The following is a 16976-nucleotide window of genomic DNA, read 5'->3' as shown; positions in this document are numbered from 1 at the left end:
GCATATATACATCACTTGTCGCCTATAGGTGAGGATATTTCATGTTTGTTATTGTCGTTGTTGTTGTTGTTTTAGGTGGATTTATAAACTAAAATTATACTATAATGTTTCATTTAAAACATTTTTTCACCATTCTATTCATCAATAAACGAAATTATTATAAATTCACCAAAAACGGGAATCAATGTTCACTTCTTTCTATATTGATTCATTTTACAATTGAACGGTTCGCAAGGGAAAGTATACACTATGATCATATATGGGAAGTACATTTACAAACGGGCTTATGTGTGTAATCATAGACCGTTTAGCAGTAAAAAGAATATTTTGATTTATTTTTTAAACAGAGACTATTATATGAGTGGTCATTCAATACGAAATGTATTTACCGAGAATTCTACAATTGAACGAGTTTACGTGGGGGTATAGTTATTACACTTGTAATATATAAAAATATAAAAAGACGTTATTTCATGGTGGGGATGGATTTTATGATATAAACAAACTAATTGTTTCTTTCGTTTTTCTATAATTGTTTGATTGATTGGTGTTTATTCAGGTTAAACTCACTAGTTGTGTAATACAATAGAGTAAGTGTTAACATTAGAATATAGCTTTAAAGTACAACAAAACTATTACATCATGCTTCCTTTGCTTATAGTTTTGACATTTCAAATTAGTAGTTACTGTAAGCGCAAATTCACGTAATATGTGTGTTTGTCTTGACCGATTTTATAGCAATACTTGTCTTGTACTGTTCATGAAATTATAGAAGGTTTCAATACTAGCAATCGCTATACAAATGTAATTTCCCTGAGACAGTAGCAATCCCTTGGTCAAAATAATGTATTTTTGATAAAATATTGCCTGATAATTGGACTCTGCATTACACCGGAATTTGTGTGTTTTTTTTGGTTAAATTTCATTACATTTCTATGACCATGGATCATGAAATACATTCATTTGCCTCATAATTGGATTCTGCATAACACAATTGTTTTTGTGTTGTTGTTTTTTCTTTCTTTTGGTTAGACCTCCATTACATTTGAATTACCATTGATCATTAAAGCAGACACAGTTGCCTGATAACTGATCTCTGCCTTACACAAGAAACTTTATTTGGTTTATATTTCACCATTATATTTTCAGGACCATGGTTCATTTAACAAGATCCGCAGGTCTGATTATTGGCCTCTGCCTTTTACAAATTATCCTGGGTCAGAGGAATTCAATTGACTTTGGAGTGGGTCGTGGCAGAGGTGGTGGGATCAGGGGTGATATTGACTGGTCCAGGTAAGACTAAAGAATAGCAATACTTATGTCAACAATATAGAACAATATAGACCATTCATTTGGACGTTTTCACCTTACTATAATTACACAATATACATGTACATACAATGTATACGTATATAATTATATAACAGTGCGTTATAAAAGTTATCATATACTATTTCGCGAGTCGATTTGACATTAATCATTTGCAGGTGGTTAAACAAAACCCTGTTATTATTGCACAGAGTTACGTAAATGAATATTTGTAACGAATTTATAAATAAAGAATTTTGAAGCAAAAGGGAAAAGGGGCCGTAGCGTGATTTCTGCTGGCAGGGGACAACATAAATATTTCTGTTGACTGAAAAAATTAACAACAATGCGGAGAGGCTGGTATATTCCAAGGCCTGAATTGTAGGTAAAAACCTACACTCGATATTATTGGGTATCTTCAGGCGTGGTCGTCGTGGATCAAGAACCAGTATCGGAGGCAGCTTGGATTCAAATGGAAATTGGGGAATAAGAGCAGGTTTCTCGTGGAGGTTCCGAAGGGCTTTGGAGGTATATTCTTAAGGTGTACAAACGTAACGATGATTATGCATTCATTAAATTAGATCACAACAGGCTGCAGAAGTTGTTCACGGAATTATATTGATCACAGTCTGTATCGATAGCTTCAGAATGAATCGATAGTTTGACACAATGTCATATAATGTTTTGTCAGGGTAAATATTTGGAAGAGGCCTAGCCTTCCAATAAACACATGCAATGATTTCATGAGTTTTAAAACACAACAAAACTTGGTGTTGATATTTGCTTTGAAAGAAAGCGAAAATGCCAGAAATTGTTCCAAAACAATACCGACGTAGATGCCTCTTTATGAATTATGCTTTATTTAGTTTAGTGTGACACTTAGTATGCAATCAGATGATAACGTAATACAAACTGGAACACGTAATGAAACAAACAACAATATGGCAGTATTGTGATAATCAGATTGGATGCAATTACCTTTAAATATTAACACTAACCGCCTCTGTCTCAGGTTTTATTTTAGGGACATTTTACAAATATATCATAAATGAAATGTAATATTTTCTGCTTCATCAGGATTTCGAACGCTTTAACGTCACACTGATAGCTGATCCCTGCGAGTTTGACTTCTACGATCAAGATAAAGATGGCAGCATTTCAAACGTTGAAATGTGGTCGGTATTTGGAAACACCACCGAGGCTAACATGCTCTTCTATGCTTTCGACAAAGAAACAGGTTATTTATTACAGCATTTATTGCGCTTGTAATACAATAATTACCAAATAACTACTGAAAAAGTGTATTGGTTTGCGCACTCCCTTTTGTACCAGGCGTATACGTGGTTCAATTTCCGGCTAGAGCGTATGCAAGTTTGGTAAGGTTGAATTCCTTCGGGCTCTCGAGATTCCAAAACAACATAAAGCCATACTCTTTCGCAACCGCATGCCAATGACTTAGCTTACGTTGTTGATATATGCTTCATCACAATCGTAAATTAAACCAAGTGTAAACTAAGTATATAATGCATATCTGCATCCAGCGTTAATGCTAGTTTTTAACTACTGTAAAAAGAGTTTGCGTACATAATACGATTTCATTTAATTTCTGCGTATCGCGTACCACCCTTTTGCCTACCTAATACTTTTTACACCCTGAATAACGCTTACCAAAATCGAGCTTCAGTCTTACTTATGTTTCCCAAACAAGTGAATATCTGATCCCTGATGGCCCGATATTATTTTGGAATCATTTGAAAAAGTTAAATATACAGTAAAGAACAGAATTTGTAAATTTATACCGAAAACGCGATTGCAAAGTCAAGCTGCAATACCTTTGAGTGTATTTTCGGTCTTTAATTGACATATCAGTAATTAGCAAGCTAAACCCTTTTAAACGATAACAAAAATGAGGGTTCACCAGGCAAACACATTTACTTTTATTGAGAATCTTGACAAACACAAAACAAACCTATTTGCACATCGCTTTAGATTGTGTGGTTCAGATTCGCAGACCGTTCCACGGTGGTAACCGCAATAGTTAATGACAAAGTGTTTTCACTGCATATGTTGTATTTCTGTGTTGTATTGTGACGCTGTGTGTCTCTCATTAAGTGTTTGTTTGGCATTGAGCCTTGTAGCCTAAGTACAGTTATAGTGAACATGTTGGCAACTTGTCTTGTCTCTGGTGTTAACCATTGTACTGTTTATATTTCAGTTGACGATACAATTAGCAAAGACGAGTTTGTTACTCTTGCTCCGGTCCTAATTGACGACTGCTTCCAGAATAGGTTTAAAAGTGCAAGGAGTAGACAATAGTTGGGGAAAATTGCACTTAAATCGATTAAATTATATTCAGTGACAATGATGTTTGCTCTTACCACTTAATTCGATCAACTATCAATCTGTCACAATGTTATTTGTTCTTTACACTTAAATCGATTAAATATGAATATGTTGCAATATTAGTTGTTCTTACCATAGCAATATTATGTTTCTATTATTTCTAGTATATCCAAATAAGGATGTGTCGTCATATATATGTATGCGTTACATAACATTTTTGTTCCCGGTTTCCCAATCTGCCATATTCGTTCAAACCAACTATAATTTATATTTTGGAACAATACCGACTATTTATTTCTTTTGATAACACTTATCAAAATGTTCCCACTTCTCACCATTATAAGGTTATGAATGAACACATTTCGGTAAACACGATATTGGTTATTGGAAGTATCTATTTTTCCTTTATGCATTTGAATGTGAAAGTTTACTTTACTATCATAGATACTTTATCATAGTAGTATGCAATACTTATTCGTTAATGGCCATATGCTTTTGTATTAAATGGTTAAGTACGCACTACTGATCAAGTTCCGCTTGATTTACGAGTATCTAATACACATGAACACTGTAACGCAGCTTTGGACTTCAACAATCAAGTTTTAAATAGCATGGTGCATAAGGGAAATATTAAAACAAATACAAGGTAGTTTACACATGTGAAAAAGCATTTTTTTCTTCTGGGCAAAAGTTCCAGACACATACAGTTCAAGAACGCATGTTCTAATTATTAACAGTATCAAGATTAACAAATAATATGCTCCGATATTACGGTAGTTTGTTGACACTTACAAACCACGCGCCGTTTTCAAGATTTCAAGATTTCAAGATTTATTTAGATCATGGGTTATTACAACCATGTGATCAGAACAATAACGCTTTAACAAACAATTAATTAAACATATATATATATATATATATATATATATATATATATATATATATATATATATATAAACAAAGTGGACATATATTACATACAGTTTCCTATAATAGGAAATACTAAGACAAATAAGTCGTTTAAAACAGCAATAAAAACAAGGGTGATTTTAAGATTTTACACATGAGGAGTACCAAGTTTGTTTGTATGAAATGTTTATTCGGACTGTGTTTATGTTACCATTAGACATGCTCTCCGTCTACATACGCTCTCGACGTCGAGGGGCAGCTAGGATGAAAACAATTTAAGATAGTTGGCATACACTGATTCGTGTCTAGAATATATTGTATTAAATCTTCAAACGGACAGTTTTTATCATGTGCTAAGCATTTGTTCTGCCTGGATACATCAATTACGTATTTTGTTTTCGTTTAACACATGTGCAATATAACATTGCTCTTTGATATTAGTCAGAAAATAGACAAGTTAATTGGGAAGAAATATTAGCTTAATTGGCAAGATTACTGTAATTCCTACCGTTCTTTTATGTTTGTTTATTTATGATAAATTCTAACTAAGATAAAGGATTCCTATAGAAAATGTTTAAATAAACGACACATTTGCTTTTGTTTTTGATCGAAAAAAAGATTTCAATAAAAAATAACCAGACACGGGAAGATAATTATGCAGACATTCAGCATAACTCAAATGACTCGCAGCAAATTTGGCAACATTACTTTGATAGCACGATGAAATATAAAACAGATCATTTGGTGAATTTACCCACGGTTTACTTCATCTCTTTAGAGTATGTTAATCGAGGGTGAGAATTTCATCATAGGGAATGATTTATGCGAATGTAAGGAAAACAATATACTGGTATTTATCCTGCACATGTATGCGGGTGAAATTTAATATTCAACCCGAGGGAATGTACGGAAGCAGATAACTATATTTTTACAGGCCACGCTGCGTTCACGACGGCTGGATTTTTCTGCCCACCCCGCATTTACTTGAATGCTTCTTGTTGTTACATATCTTTATCTTTAAATATTAGAAAGAAAATGACGTCTTGAACAGTCCATCAAATAGAGCATGCCTCGTTGTTAACTAACCAAAACGTTATGATGCGCAGTAATATTTAGTCGACGTCAAATAGTTCCAGAGAAACATCACCGTTTCAAGGTTTTAAAATAAATGTGCTATTATATTTTCTTTAAGGAAATCCTATTTTTGCTGTGCTTTTCTAAAACACCATACTTTTAATTGCGTTTCGTTTTCCATTCAAATATTATTCAGAGAATGGTTGTTGTAACACGTCAGTTGACTAACCGAATTTGTGGAAGAACCGGTACAACTACGGAAATGCATGTCTGTTGTGCAAAGAAATAAGATGACAAATACGAACCCAACAAGTATTTAATACCATGTACACATGGTTATATATAACATTACTTCTAATTTATTGGACAGTATAATAAGCATTTGGATTTAGATTTCCCGATCCCCCGTTCGCAATATGCACGATCGTTGGAGACTGGTCACAAGACTGTGTTGCAATCTAAAAACAAAATTAAAAGTGTTTTCATGAAGGCATTTATTTTTATAATAAACACATCATTCTTATTACTCTTTTTATGCTACATACGCCTCATGAACCTGCTAGTGATGAATACTGCTAAATACAGCAATACATATACAACTGCAGTGTTATACGGCTGTTTTCCACTTGCTGACGTCACATCATAATATAATGTCATTGATGAGGTGAGGCCATAATGCCCAAGTTGTCCCTCCGTGGACAGGAGAATTGACCTGAGCCCGTCATGAAAAATATTAACTAATCATAATGTTAGTACAGCGTTTCGACCCGTGAAGTCATGTTCTACTTCGTAAATTCCGAAACTGCAAAACTCGACTGTAGTCGAATACAATACTAACTACCATGTCATATATATATATACAAAATATTTCCCTGGAAATTCCCAGTCAATCTATTAATGAAATATATGTCTATTGGGCATGTTTTCGAACCGTTCGAACTGGAAATGGATTTTCTTTCTATTAATTTCATACCCTGAATCCATTTGAAAGGCAATCAATGAAGACTCCTGCCACGTTTTTGCTGGAAAATGTCCCCACCTCAAAGGTTGCAATGGGAGTGAAAGCTGGTATGTCGGAGCAATCAGTAACCACCTAAGACAAATATGTAAAAGTAATATGTAAGGAAAGGTTATTACAAAAACGTTAGAATAAGTATGAACTTCTCATAATTTACGTACGAAGTTGTTTTTCAGAGAGTGACTACACAAATATAAAATTTAAATGTTGTGCCGTGTTCCATCAACACGATAGTATCAAAAAAGTTTGCAAATGTATCACAAACTCAAAATTTTAATGCATTTCTATTGGAGTTTTTTTTTACATTTATGAAAACTTCTTCGCATCAAAACGCCGTTCAACACTGTACTAGCTTGTATATTTCATAACCGGTTTATTTAAGTGTAATTACTTAAAACATTTAGGTATCCTGGAAATCAACAATATTTTGTTAATATGTATGCGATCCAGGGGCCGTTTTCAATAAACCGCTTAGAACTATCTTAATTTAGAGATTTTAGATAGTAATAACGCAAAAATATCTTAAAAAACATATAAAAGACAATCCGTTTGTAAACAAAGTCTACATTATAACGTTCAAATGTTTTAAGTACTGCTGAGGTCGATTTTTTATTCACAGTTCTTTCGCATTAATAGTAATGAACATATGCATGAGATGGTATGTGCCCAAGTATTAATTCAATAGATATAAGGGAACACGGATTAATTGTCAACATGTACTTTATTGTTAATTATATCCAGGACCTATTAACAGGTGATAATACTAGTTTTTCAACAGCAACAGTTATGAAGTTTAGGAATCGTAGCTACTAGGCCGTCTCTGACAAACCTTGTTAAATGCGGCCAGAAGTTTTCATAGTTAATCGAACAGGCAACCATTATAGAAAATGTACTAGTTCCTGAATTGGTTTCTATAAGCCATATTTTTGGGAGGTCAATCTCAAAGCGAGGCTGCGATTATTGGTCTATCTTTGCTTTGTTTACAAATGAGAAAACAATGGATTTGTAATTGTGTTCGATTTTGTTTCAGATTGGTGAAATTAATATATTGCTTTTTGTTTTTGATTTCTTTTAAGTAACCAAAGTCTTCCGATAAGACACATTAAAAGTCTTTATTGACGATAAATTACTAAAATATATCATGTTTTAAAAATATTTTAATAGGTTACTCTTAAATATAATAGTTCATGTCAATTTCACATACAAATGTTTGCCAATAAAAATCAATTAGATATGAGTATCCAGAAATTTTCATTTCAAAAAGACGTCTTATTAGTGCCTCGTAAGCACATCGTTTTAACTATAATCAAATCAAAGCGATTCATTTCCTTTTCTTCTTCTACATTTGATTGTTAAACAATCTAAGCCATTTGACTTATAATATCTTGGTCAAAACTGAGGTCAATCATGTATCGCCGAGTAATTGGCCAATATAATGAATGAGGCATATCTAAAGATAAGAATACTTATGATAATAATTATTATGCAAATTTGGCAAAACAACTTAAATACGAACTTGTCTTCCTTGCATCCACTGGTTTGAAGCATTAACGTTGCAATTTTGAAGAACAAAAGCGTCTGATCCGGTATGACTTCCGCTTGAACATTGAAACGCAGTAGGTTGTTCCACAGAGTCATTATGCGCAAGGTCACCAACAGTCGAGTATTTGTTGCAGTGGGAATAGGCTGCAAATGAGTATTGATAACAGGGATTTTGTTGCAATGCGAGTGCGTTGATTACTATGAAAACATGTTACAATGTGAATGCTTTGAATAGTAGAAAATATAAAGTATTTGTTGCATTGTGAAAATGAGTGTCTGTTGTCATGTGAATAATATGTAAACGGTATTAAATAAAGAGTGCATTAGTTGCTGCATTATCAATTTACAGTATAACATGCTGTGTTGATGCACTAAAATAGAGAATGAGTTGTAGTAGATATACGCTGAGAAAGATTCGTTTGGGCATTTCGGATACTCTGAAGATAATTTTTTATGTTGTTGTGAAAGTTTTATATAATATGGCCCTCGTCCGTATCGTCCCATATTTTACATAACCATCGTTAGCAATTACAATATATATAATCAGAATATTAATTTAAATATACACATGTGTGTGGAACTGAAAGAGCAACATTTAAATATTTCACATCAATAGTGCCATTTACGATAGGGTGGAGTCGTTGTTGGTGCCGTTGTTGATGTCACCGATGAAGTTGGCGCAGTAGTTGAGGATCGTTGAGTCGTTGTTGTTGTTGTTGTAGTTAGCGATTCTAGAATTGAGATCAATATGAAAGCGAGATTCTTCATCAAAACGAATATTTGTCGTACAACAATACATTGCCGTATTGGGACTTTTGAGAGTGTTGATAATTCCAATAATGTCAACGCCCTCTACCTCCTGTTTCAGCGCCGATCTATTTCCAAGAGTACCCACTCATGCAATGGAAACTAAGTCATATCGTAAATGCAATTTAATTTTTATTTAACTCGATTATAAACACAATGCATACTTGATTATAGAAAGCAAAATGAAGAATACACCATTATTTTTTAAATTTTGCATATTAGTTCAAACTTTATCTATTTTACAGCGATTGTGAAGAAAGTTGTATTAACTTTTACTCAGTGACTCTCGTTGGCACACCGCTACACTAGATTGTGGACTTGTGTTTTGGGGGAAACCGGAGTAACGGAGGAAACCCATTTGTCTGGCTTGGTGACCACAAAATAAACTCACATGTGCACAGACCGGAAATCTAACCCTACGTGAGAAGCAAATGCAGGTAGTAGGTAATTTATTGCGAGAACGGGCACTCGGCCAGCTGGGACTCAATGCACAATGTGCAAAAGAAGAAAGGCTATGTACAAGCGTTGGGTTGTTTACATCCATCATGTTTGTACACGTTCCGCTCTTCATATTGCATGATTTTCACTCTGTTAATAATCATATAACTTATTATATTCTAATAAAAATTAAAAAAAAACATTCTGGGTAAATTGGACATACCATTCTCACAATGGCTTCCTTCTCGTCCGTATGGGCATGTACAAGTGTAAGAATGGTTGACGTCCATCTGGTTTACACAGGTCCCACCATTCAAGCACGGCGAGACAGCTTCGCAATAATCTAGACAAAAACACAGCGGTGCAAAACTTCCAACGTTTAGCCATAGCTTTATTGTGACCAGTGAACAAAAACGAAACAAATGATTATACCTTCCCGTATTCCACCTGTTTAATGTAGAACTTTTCATTAATTCATCACATTCCTTATATGTTAACCAATTAGTATATATATATATATATATATATATATATATATATATATATATATATATATATATATATATATATATATATATATATATATATATATATATATATATATATCATATGTAATAGAAAGTCCGTTGCGATTAAAACATCCAATTTATCTTTATCTGTTTAATCTGGTTAATTATTTGGTTTTGTCTCAATAAACTTAATGGTAATGATTGGTCATTTATTATCGTATTCTCATTTTTAACAAATTAAATAGTTTAAATGCAGCCTAATGTGGCAAATGTTATCAAAGTTGTATATTATCATAGTCATAAAATTTAGAAAATCTAACATAATCTTGACTACCATACCAAAATATTCACAGTAGTCTCCATATCGATGGGTGTAGCATTGACAATGTGGTCTTCCATCCTGCATATAACACGTTCCTTCATGTGAGCAGTCCTCGCTATTGCAATCAGTGGATGCATGGTTTGAAGCTAGACAATTAGGTATGACAATCAGTAGATGCGTGGCTTATGGCTAGACAATTGAGTCTGACAATGAAAGGATATGTGGTTTGATGCTAGAATATTGGGTCTGACAATAAGTGGATGTATGTTTTGAGGTTAGAAGATTGAGTCTGACAATCAGTGGATGCATGGTTTGAAGCTAGACAATTAGGTATGACAATCAGTAGATGAATGGTTTGAAGCTAAACAATTGAGTATGACAATCAGTAGATGCGTGGCTTATGGCTAGACAATTGAGTCTGACAATGAAAGGATATGTGGTTTGATGCTAGAATATTGGGTCTGACAATCAGTGGATGTATGTTTTGAGGTTAGAACTTGAGTCTGACAATCAGTGGATGCATGGTTTGAAGCTAGACAATTGAGTCTGACAATCAGTAGATGAATGGTTTGAAGCTAGACAATTGTGTATGACAATCAGTAGATGCGTGGCTTATGGCTAGACAATTGAGTCTGACAATGAAAGGATATGTGGTTTGATGCTAGAATATTGGGTCTGACAATAAGTGGATGTATGTTTTGAGGTTAGAAGATTGAGTCTGACAATCAGTGGATGCATGGTTTGAGGCTAGACAATTGAGTCTGACAATCAGTGGATGCATGGTTTGTAGCTAGACAATTGAGTCTGACAATCAGTTTATGCATGGTTTGAGGCTAGACAATTGAGTCTGACAATTAGTGGATGCATGGTTTGTAGCTAGACAATTGAGTCTGACAATCAGTGGATGAATGGTTTGTAGCTAGACGATTGAGTCTGACAATCAGTGGATGCATGGTTTGAGGCTGGACGATTGAGTGTGACAATCAGTTGATGCATGGTTTGATGCTAGACGGTTGAGTCTGACAATCAGTGGATGCATGGTTTGAGGCTAGACGATTGAGTCTGACAATCAGTGGATGCATGGTTTGTGGCTAGACAATTGAGTCTGACAATCAGTGAATGCATGGTTTGAGGCTAGACGATTGAGTGTGACAATCAGTTGATGCACGGTTTGAGGCTAGACAATTGAGTCTGACAATCAGTGGTTGCATGGTTTCTGGCTAGATAATTGAGTCTGACAATCAGTGGATGCATGGTTTCAGGCTAGAAAATTGAGTCTGACAATGAGTGGATGCATGGTTTCAGGCTAGAAAATAGAGTCTGACAATCAGTGGATGCATGTTCTGAGACTATACATTTGAGTCTGACAATGCGTGGATAAATGGTTTGAGGCTAGAAAATTATTGTCAAAAATTACTTGCTCCTGGCTAAATAATTGAGTTTGAACGTCAGTGACTATGTGGTTCCAGAATAGTAAACTGAGTCAGATGCATGTTTCAGACCTAAATATTTGTATACGACAATCAGTAGTTGCATTGTTTCTGGCTAGGGTATTGATTCAGACTATGAAATGGGGTAAAGCAGTCGGATCGTGTATATTTCGAGAATTGTAAATTGAGCCTCACAAGCAATAGATACATAATATTGAGTCTGACAATCAGTGGGTGCATGGCTCCAGGGTAGGAAAATTGAGTATGACAATTAGTGGTCTCATGGCTCAAGGCTTCGAAAATTAAGTATGACAATCAGTGAATGCATGGCTCCAGGTTAGAAAATTGAGTATGATAATCACTGGATGCATGGTTACTGGATGGTACAATGTGTCTTAAAATTGGTGGTGCATGGTTCAAGGCTAGATATAATTTAGTGAATATATGGCTCCAGGCATGAAAATTGAGTCTGACACTCAGAGAATGCATCGCACCAGGCTAGAATATTGAGTCTGACAATCAGTGAATGCGTGGCTGCAGGCTAAAACAATTGAGTGGATGAATGATTACTGGCTAGTAAAATGATTCTGACAATCGGTGGTGCATGGTTCAAGCATAGACAATTGAGTCTGACAATCAGCCGAATCAACGTTAAAACTAGAAAATTGGGTCGGACAGTCAGGTGGGGTATAGTGACAGTTTACAAAAAAGAGTCTGTAAATCAATGGACGCATGGTTCCACGCTAGACAGTTGAGTCTGACAGTCAGTGACTGCATCATTCCACGTTAAACATTTGGGTCTAACAGTCAGTGAATGCCTATTTACCGGCTCGACGAATGTATCTACCTATCAATGAAAGCATTGCGAGCAAATTGAGTCTGACAATCAGTCGGTGCATAGATGCAGGCTAAACAACTGAGTCTAATAATCAGTCGGTGCATGGTTCCAGACTTGTAAACATTCAATGCATGCATAGTTGAAAATAAGAACAACGTATCTACCAAGCTGCCATGGTTGCAAGCTATCAAATTGAGTCTGACATTAAGTGGGTGCATGGTTCTATTCTGTGAAATTGAGTCTTACTATTAGTTGGTTTATAGTTTAAGTCTGACATGTTGAGGCGAACAATCATTCATTGCACCAGGCTGGAAAGGTTCATCTGACAATCAGTTCATGCATAGTTCCAGGTGAGAACAATGTATCTGTCAATCACTGAATGCATGATTCCAGACCAGCAAATTGTTTCTTACAATCAGTGGATGCATGGTTGCAGGCTACACAAATAAAACCGACAATCAAAGTGCATGGTTCTAGTTCGGAAAATTAAGTCTCACAATCAGTCGATGCATGGTTCAAGATCAGAATTTAAATCTCACAATCAGTGGGTGCATGATTGCATGCTATAGAAACAGTTTGAAGAGCGGGAACAATATTTGAATCAAACTTATTCGGTTTCTCTTTTTCGAAAAGGATACTGTTTAAAATCTAATTGTTTGTGAGCGGTAAGTGTTGATACTACATGCATCCGTTCTAATTGAACGTTCATCCATAAACAAGCACATAAGAACTTTGCATTTAAAGTAAATTTGGTAAAATGCAAAGAATTCGCCTAAACAATCCTTTTCATAATTTGTCTTATATCGCATTTGGCATGTTAAGTACATTTGGTCAAGTGCAAAGAATTCGGCTAAACAATCCTTACATCTATATTGACAAGTGTCCCCGTGAAAGTCTTGATAACATAAACATCTCCTCTGACCATCGATTATTTCACAGTCTCCGTAACCATTACAGTACGATCGGTCACAGTGGTGGACTGTATTTGCGGGTGGGTCGATAGTGGTGGTGGTGGTGGTTGCGGTTGTTGTAGTTGTAAAAACTGGTTAAAACAATAAAAAAGAAAGTTTAAAATGCGCTCAACGTATTTAAAGTCATTAGTATTGTATGTATTATTTAAATTTCTGTATGATATAACCACATTTTATATCTAGTGTTGTTTACTTTAAACGCATACACATAAACGAATTGGAGTATCAATGTCTCAACATATTTACTATACACCTTAATATCAAAGATTCCAAGGAATAAACACTATTTAAATTATGTCATTTATAAGGAAACAATTTTATCAATTGTATGCCAAATTGAAACAAAAGAAGATAAAACTAGAACAAATGCAAAGCAGTAATTTATACAGTAACGTACGATACAAGATAACTATTTTGTGGACCAGGGCACGTTTTCACGATTTCAGTCGTAATGTCAATAATCTTAAATCTGTTTAAAAGTCTAAAAAATGCAACTCTTGAGCAGCGTAAGGTTCACGACTACTTGAAATGGGTCCCCAATGGCGCTCTCTTTCTCCTAAAAAACGATGACTAAAGTAAAGGTTGCTTGTAATAAAAAACAAAGAAAATCATCCTACAGCAAAGATAACGTACCTGATTACAATCCAATATTTCTATTTATAACTCTGGTATATGAATGGCTCTAGAACTTATTTTCTTTTAAATGTTGGGACAATGATGTTTGTCAACATAATGGATTCGATATTATACTGAAGAGAAAGCGAATCTTTTACAAAAAGAATTGTTTATATCATTTAAATTACAAACTAAGTCAGATATGACTTTGTGTGTAACAAAAATGCGTTGAGAAATAAAAGTTTCATGATAATGGGATGAAGTATTCAATATAGATCTAATCATATACCTTAAATATGTCTCAGGGATTCCTTTCAGTCTTATGGCCAATATTCAAATCCTAACATTGTACTCTTAAAGCTGCACTCGTACTCCCAAATAAGATTTACCACAATTAATAATATTTTTTTTAATATTCCAAAAAAGATGAATAAATGTCGAAAACAATGGTTCTTATAAAGGATACCAAGTTTAATTTGAAAGAAATAAGCATAAAACACGTTATTTCTTATTTATGAGACTTATAATAGTAGACCATAGTAAATATTTTAGCGTTCACCAATCATTTAAATTTTTTGCGCTTTCAGCATTTAAATACACTGTTACAATCATGTTATCAGTATTTAATTTTTTCCATAAATTAATTATTTAGTAAGTAGTTAAAGGTTTTTTCAAGCAAACGAGATGTATGTTTTACATGTGTATGTATTGATTTTGAATAAGATTGTCACTTTAAAATTAAGTTAAAGCTAAGATGATTATTGGATTCGGCCATAGTCGACGTAATTAATATAGGTCTTAGTTGTATCCTTGCAGAAGTTAAAGATATTTACTGTAGTGAGGTTTTGAATTGATTTGAAAGTCTAACAAATAACACAGGTTTTACTTATTAACCTTAGATCAATCAAAGATGTGTATTGAACACGATCCAAGACAAGTTATACAGTCACAGCTTATATCAGTCATGCAGAATTATGATCAGACAGTCCCATCCAAATGTAAATATCCGTAACTTTCATTGTTGGGTTCTCCATAAAGCGTTTGAACGTAACAACCGATCCGTTAATGATATTGTAAGTAACGGGGATAGCAGGTGGCCCGATGTGGGATATAGGGTGTGCAAGAAAACCATTTCTAGCACACCGGATAGGCATTTCCGGTGAATTCAGCCGTGCTGGAAAACTCCATCTGGCATCCCCCATGCCAGATGAGTCACGCGCTGTGACGTAATACTTTCATTTTCTTTTATTAAACGCTAAATGTAACCATAGTTATGAGATTTCCATAGATGAGATCGATTAACATTTACTTTACAAAATATTCCTTAAAAACAAAACAAAATAACCCTTAAAAGACGTGATATCGAAGGAACTTATTGACGTATGCGGTGAATATAAATTACTGCGCGTCATGACGTCAGTAAACATCATCGCACGCGCTTTTTGGTAAAATGTACAAAAACGCGCTTTCTTATGTATTTTCTTCACAAAAAATGTAATTAATGGTATGCTAGAAAAAAATATCTATCATGTGTGTCCGTTCCGGATGGAAAAATCCGACCCTCGGGCACGCTGCGTAGCCGGTAGCCGGGCTCGTTACCTGGCAACGCAGGTGCCCTCGGGTCGGATTTTTCTATCCGGAACGGGAACACATGACAGATATTATTAATAAAGGTCGATATGTTTCCTTTACAGCGTATATCTCATACCGGATCACCTTCGAACCCTGCAACGTATATATTACGTCGGCTTGTTTAAGCTTATCAGTTTATGGAAAATGTTTCAATTATTCATCGGATTCTTAAAAAAGGATGCCATTTCGGTACGATAGTATTTAGTTACCCAATAATGAGAAGTATATGGTCACGACATAAGCAGTCCTAGCGGGGCGTCATTCACGTTATTTGTGTGACATAGATTTTTACTAGAAAGAGTGTTTAATAATTAAATAAAAACAACACGGACAGGCTTAAAAGTACAGCTTCATTTCATATTGCGCCTCAAAAGTGTCAAATATATTCATGAATAGCGGCATAATTAACGCATACAAAAAAGTTCATATATGCTGACAAATGGCGGCATAATGTCGGCACACAGAGATACTTACATATATGTTGACATAAGGCGGCATAAATTACGCACACAGAAATGCCGCCTATATATGTGTTGATATATGGCGGTAAAATGTACGCACACACAAATACTTACATATATGTTAACATATGGCGGTATAATGTACGCACACACAAATACTTACATATATGTTAACATATGTCGGTATAATGTACGCACACAGAAATACTGACATATATGTTAACATATGGCGGTAAAATGTACGCACACACAAATACTTACATATATGTTAACATATGTCGGTATAATGTACGCACACAGAAATACTGACATATATGTTAACATATGGCGGTGTAATGTACGCTCACACAAATACTTACATATATGTTAACATATGTCGGTATAATGTACGCACACACAAATACCTACATATATGTTAACATATGGCGGTAAAATGTACGCACACACAAATACTTACATATATGTTAACATATGGCGGTTTAATGTACGCACACACAAATACTTACATATATGTTAACATATGGCGGTATAATGTACGCATACAGAAATACTGACATATATGTTGACTTTTGGTGGTATAATGTACGCAAACATATAATACATACATATATATTGACTTTTGTCGGCGTTATGTACGCACACATGATTACTTACATGTATGTTGACACATATCCCCATAGAATCCATGATGACAACTGCACACATGAATTCCGTGAACGTTATAACAATCCCCGTGGCCAGAACACGAGCTCAAACATG

At 34.7% G+C, this 16976-nt stretch overlaps 2 protein-coding genes across 2 annotated transcripts; one reads left to right on the top strand and one right to left on the bottom strand.

Moving 5' to 3' along the window:
- LOC128240043 (uncharacterized) lies at positions 1-3673 on the top strand. Its single transcript, XM_052956528.1, has 5 exons — positions 1-28; positions 1150-1293; positions 1731-1836; positions 2386-2545; positions 3524-3673. The coding sequence occupies exons 2-5, from the start codon at positions 1154-1156 to the stop codon at positions 3622-3624; spliced, it is 507 nt and encodes a 168-aa protein (XP_052812488.1). The 5' UTR covers positions 1-28; positions 1150-1153; the 3' UTR covers positions 3625-3673.
- A 2271-nt stretch (positions 3674-5944) lies between these two features.
- On the bottom strand, positions 5945-16976 carry LOC128239761 (delta-like protein 4). The gene is made up of 8 exons (XM_052956182.1): positions 16872-16976; positions 13404-13580; positions 10288-10416; positions 9663-9782; positions 8821-8925; positions 8169-8338; positions 6608-6727; positions 5945-6092 (listed from the first exon to the last, which is right to left on the bottom strand). Exons 1-8 carry the CDS (start codon positions 16885-16887, stop codon positions 5994-5996), a joined length of 936 nt encoding a protein of 311 aa, XP_052812142.1. The 5' UTR covers positions 16888-16976; the 3' UTR covers positions 5945-5993.

Source organism: Mya arenaria, chromosome 7 (assembly GCF_026914265.1).
Source record: "Mya arenaria isolate MELC-2E11 chromosome 7, ASM2691426v1".
In the NCBI taxonomy this organism is placed as follows: domain Eukaryota; kingdom Metazoa; phylum Mollusca; class Bivalvia; order Myida; family Myidae; genus Mya; species Mya arenaria.
The sequence above is the reverse complement of the archived record's forward strand: the minus strand, read 5'-3'. Positions and strand labels throughout refer to the sequence as shown.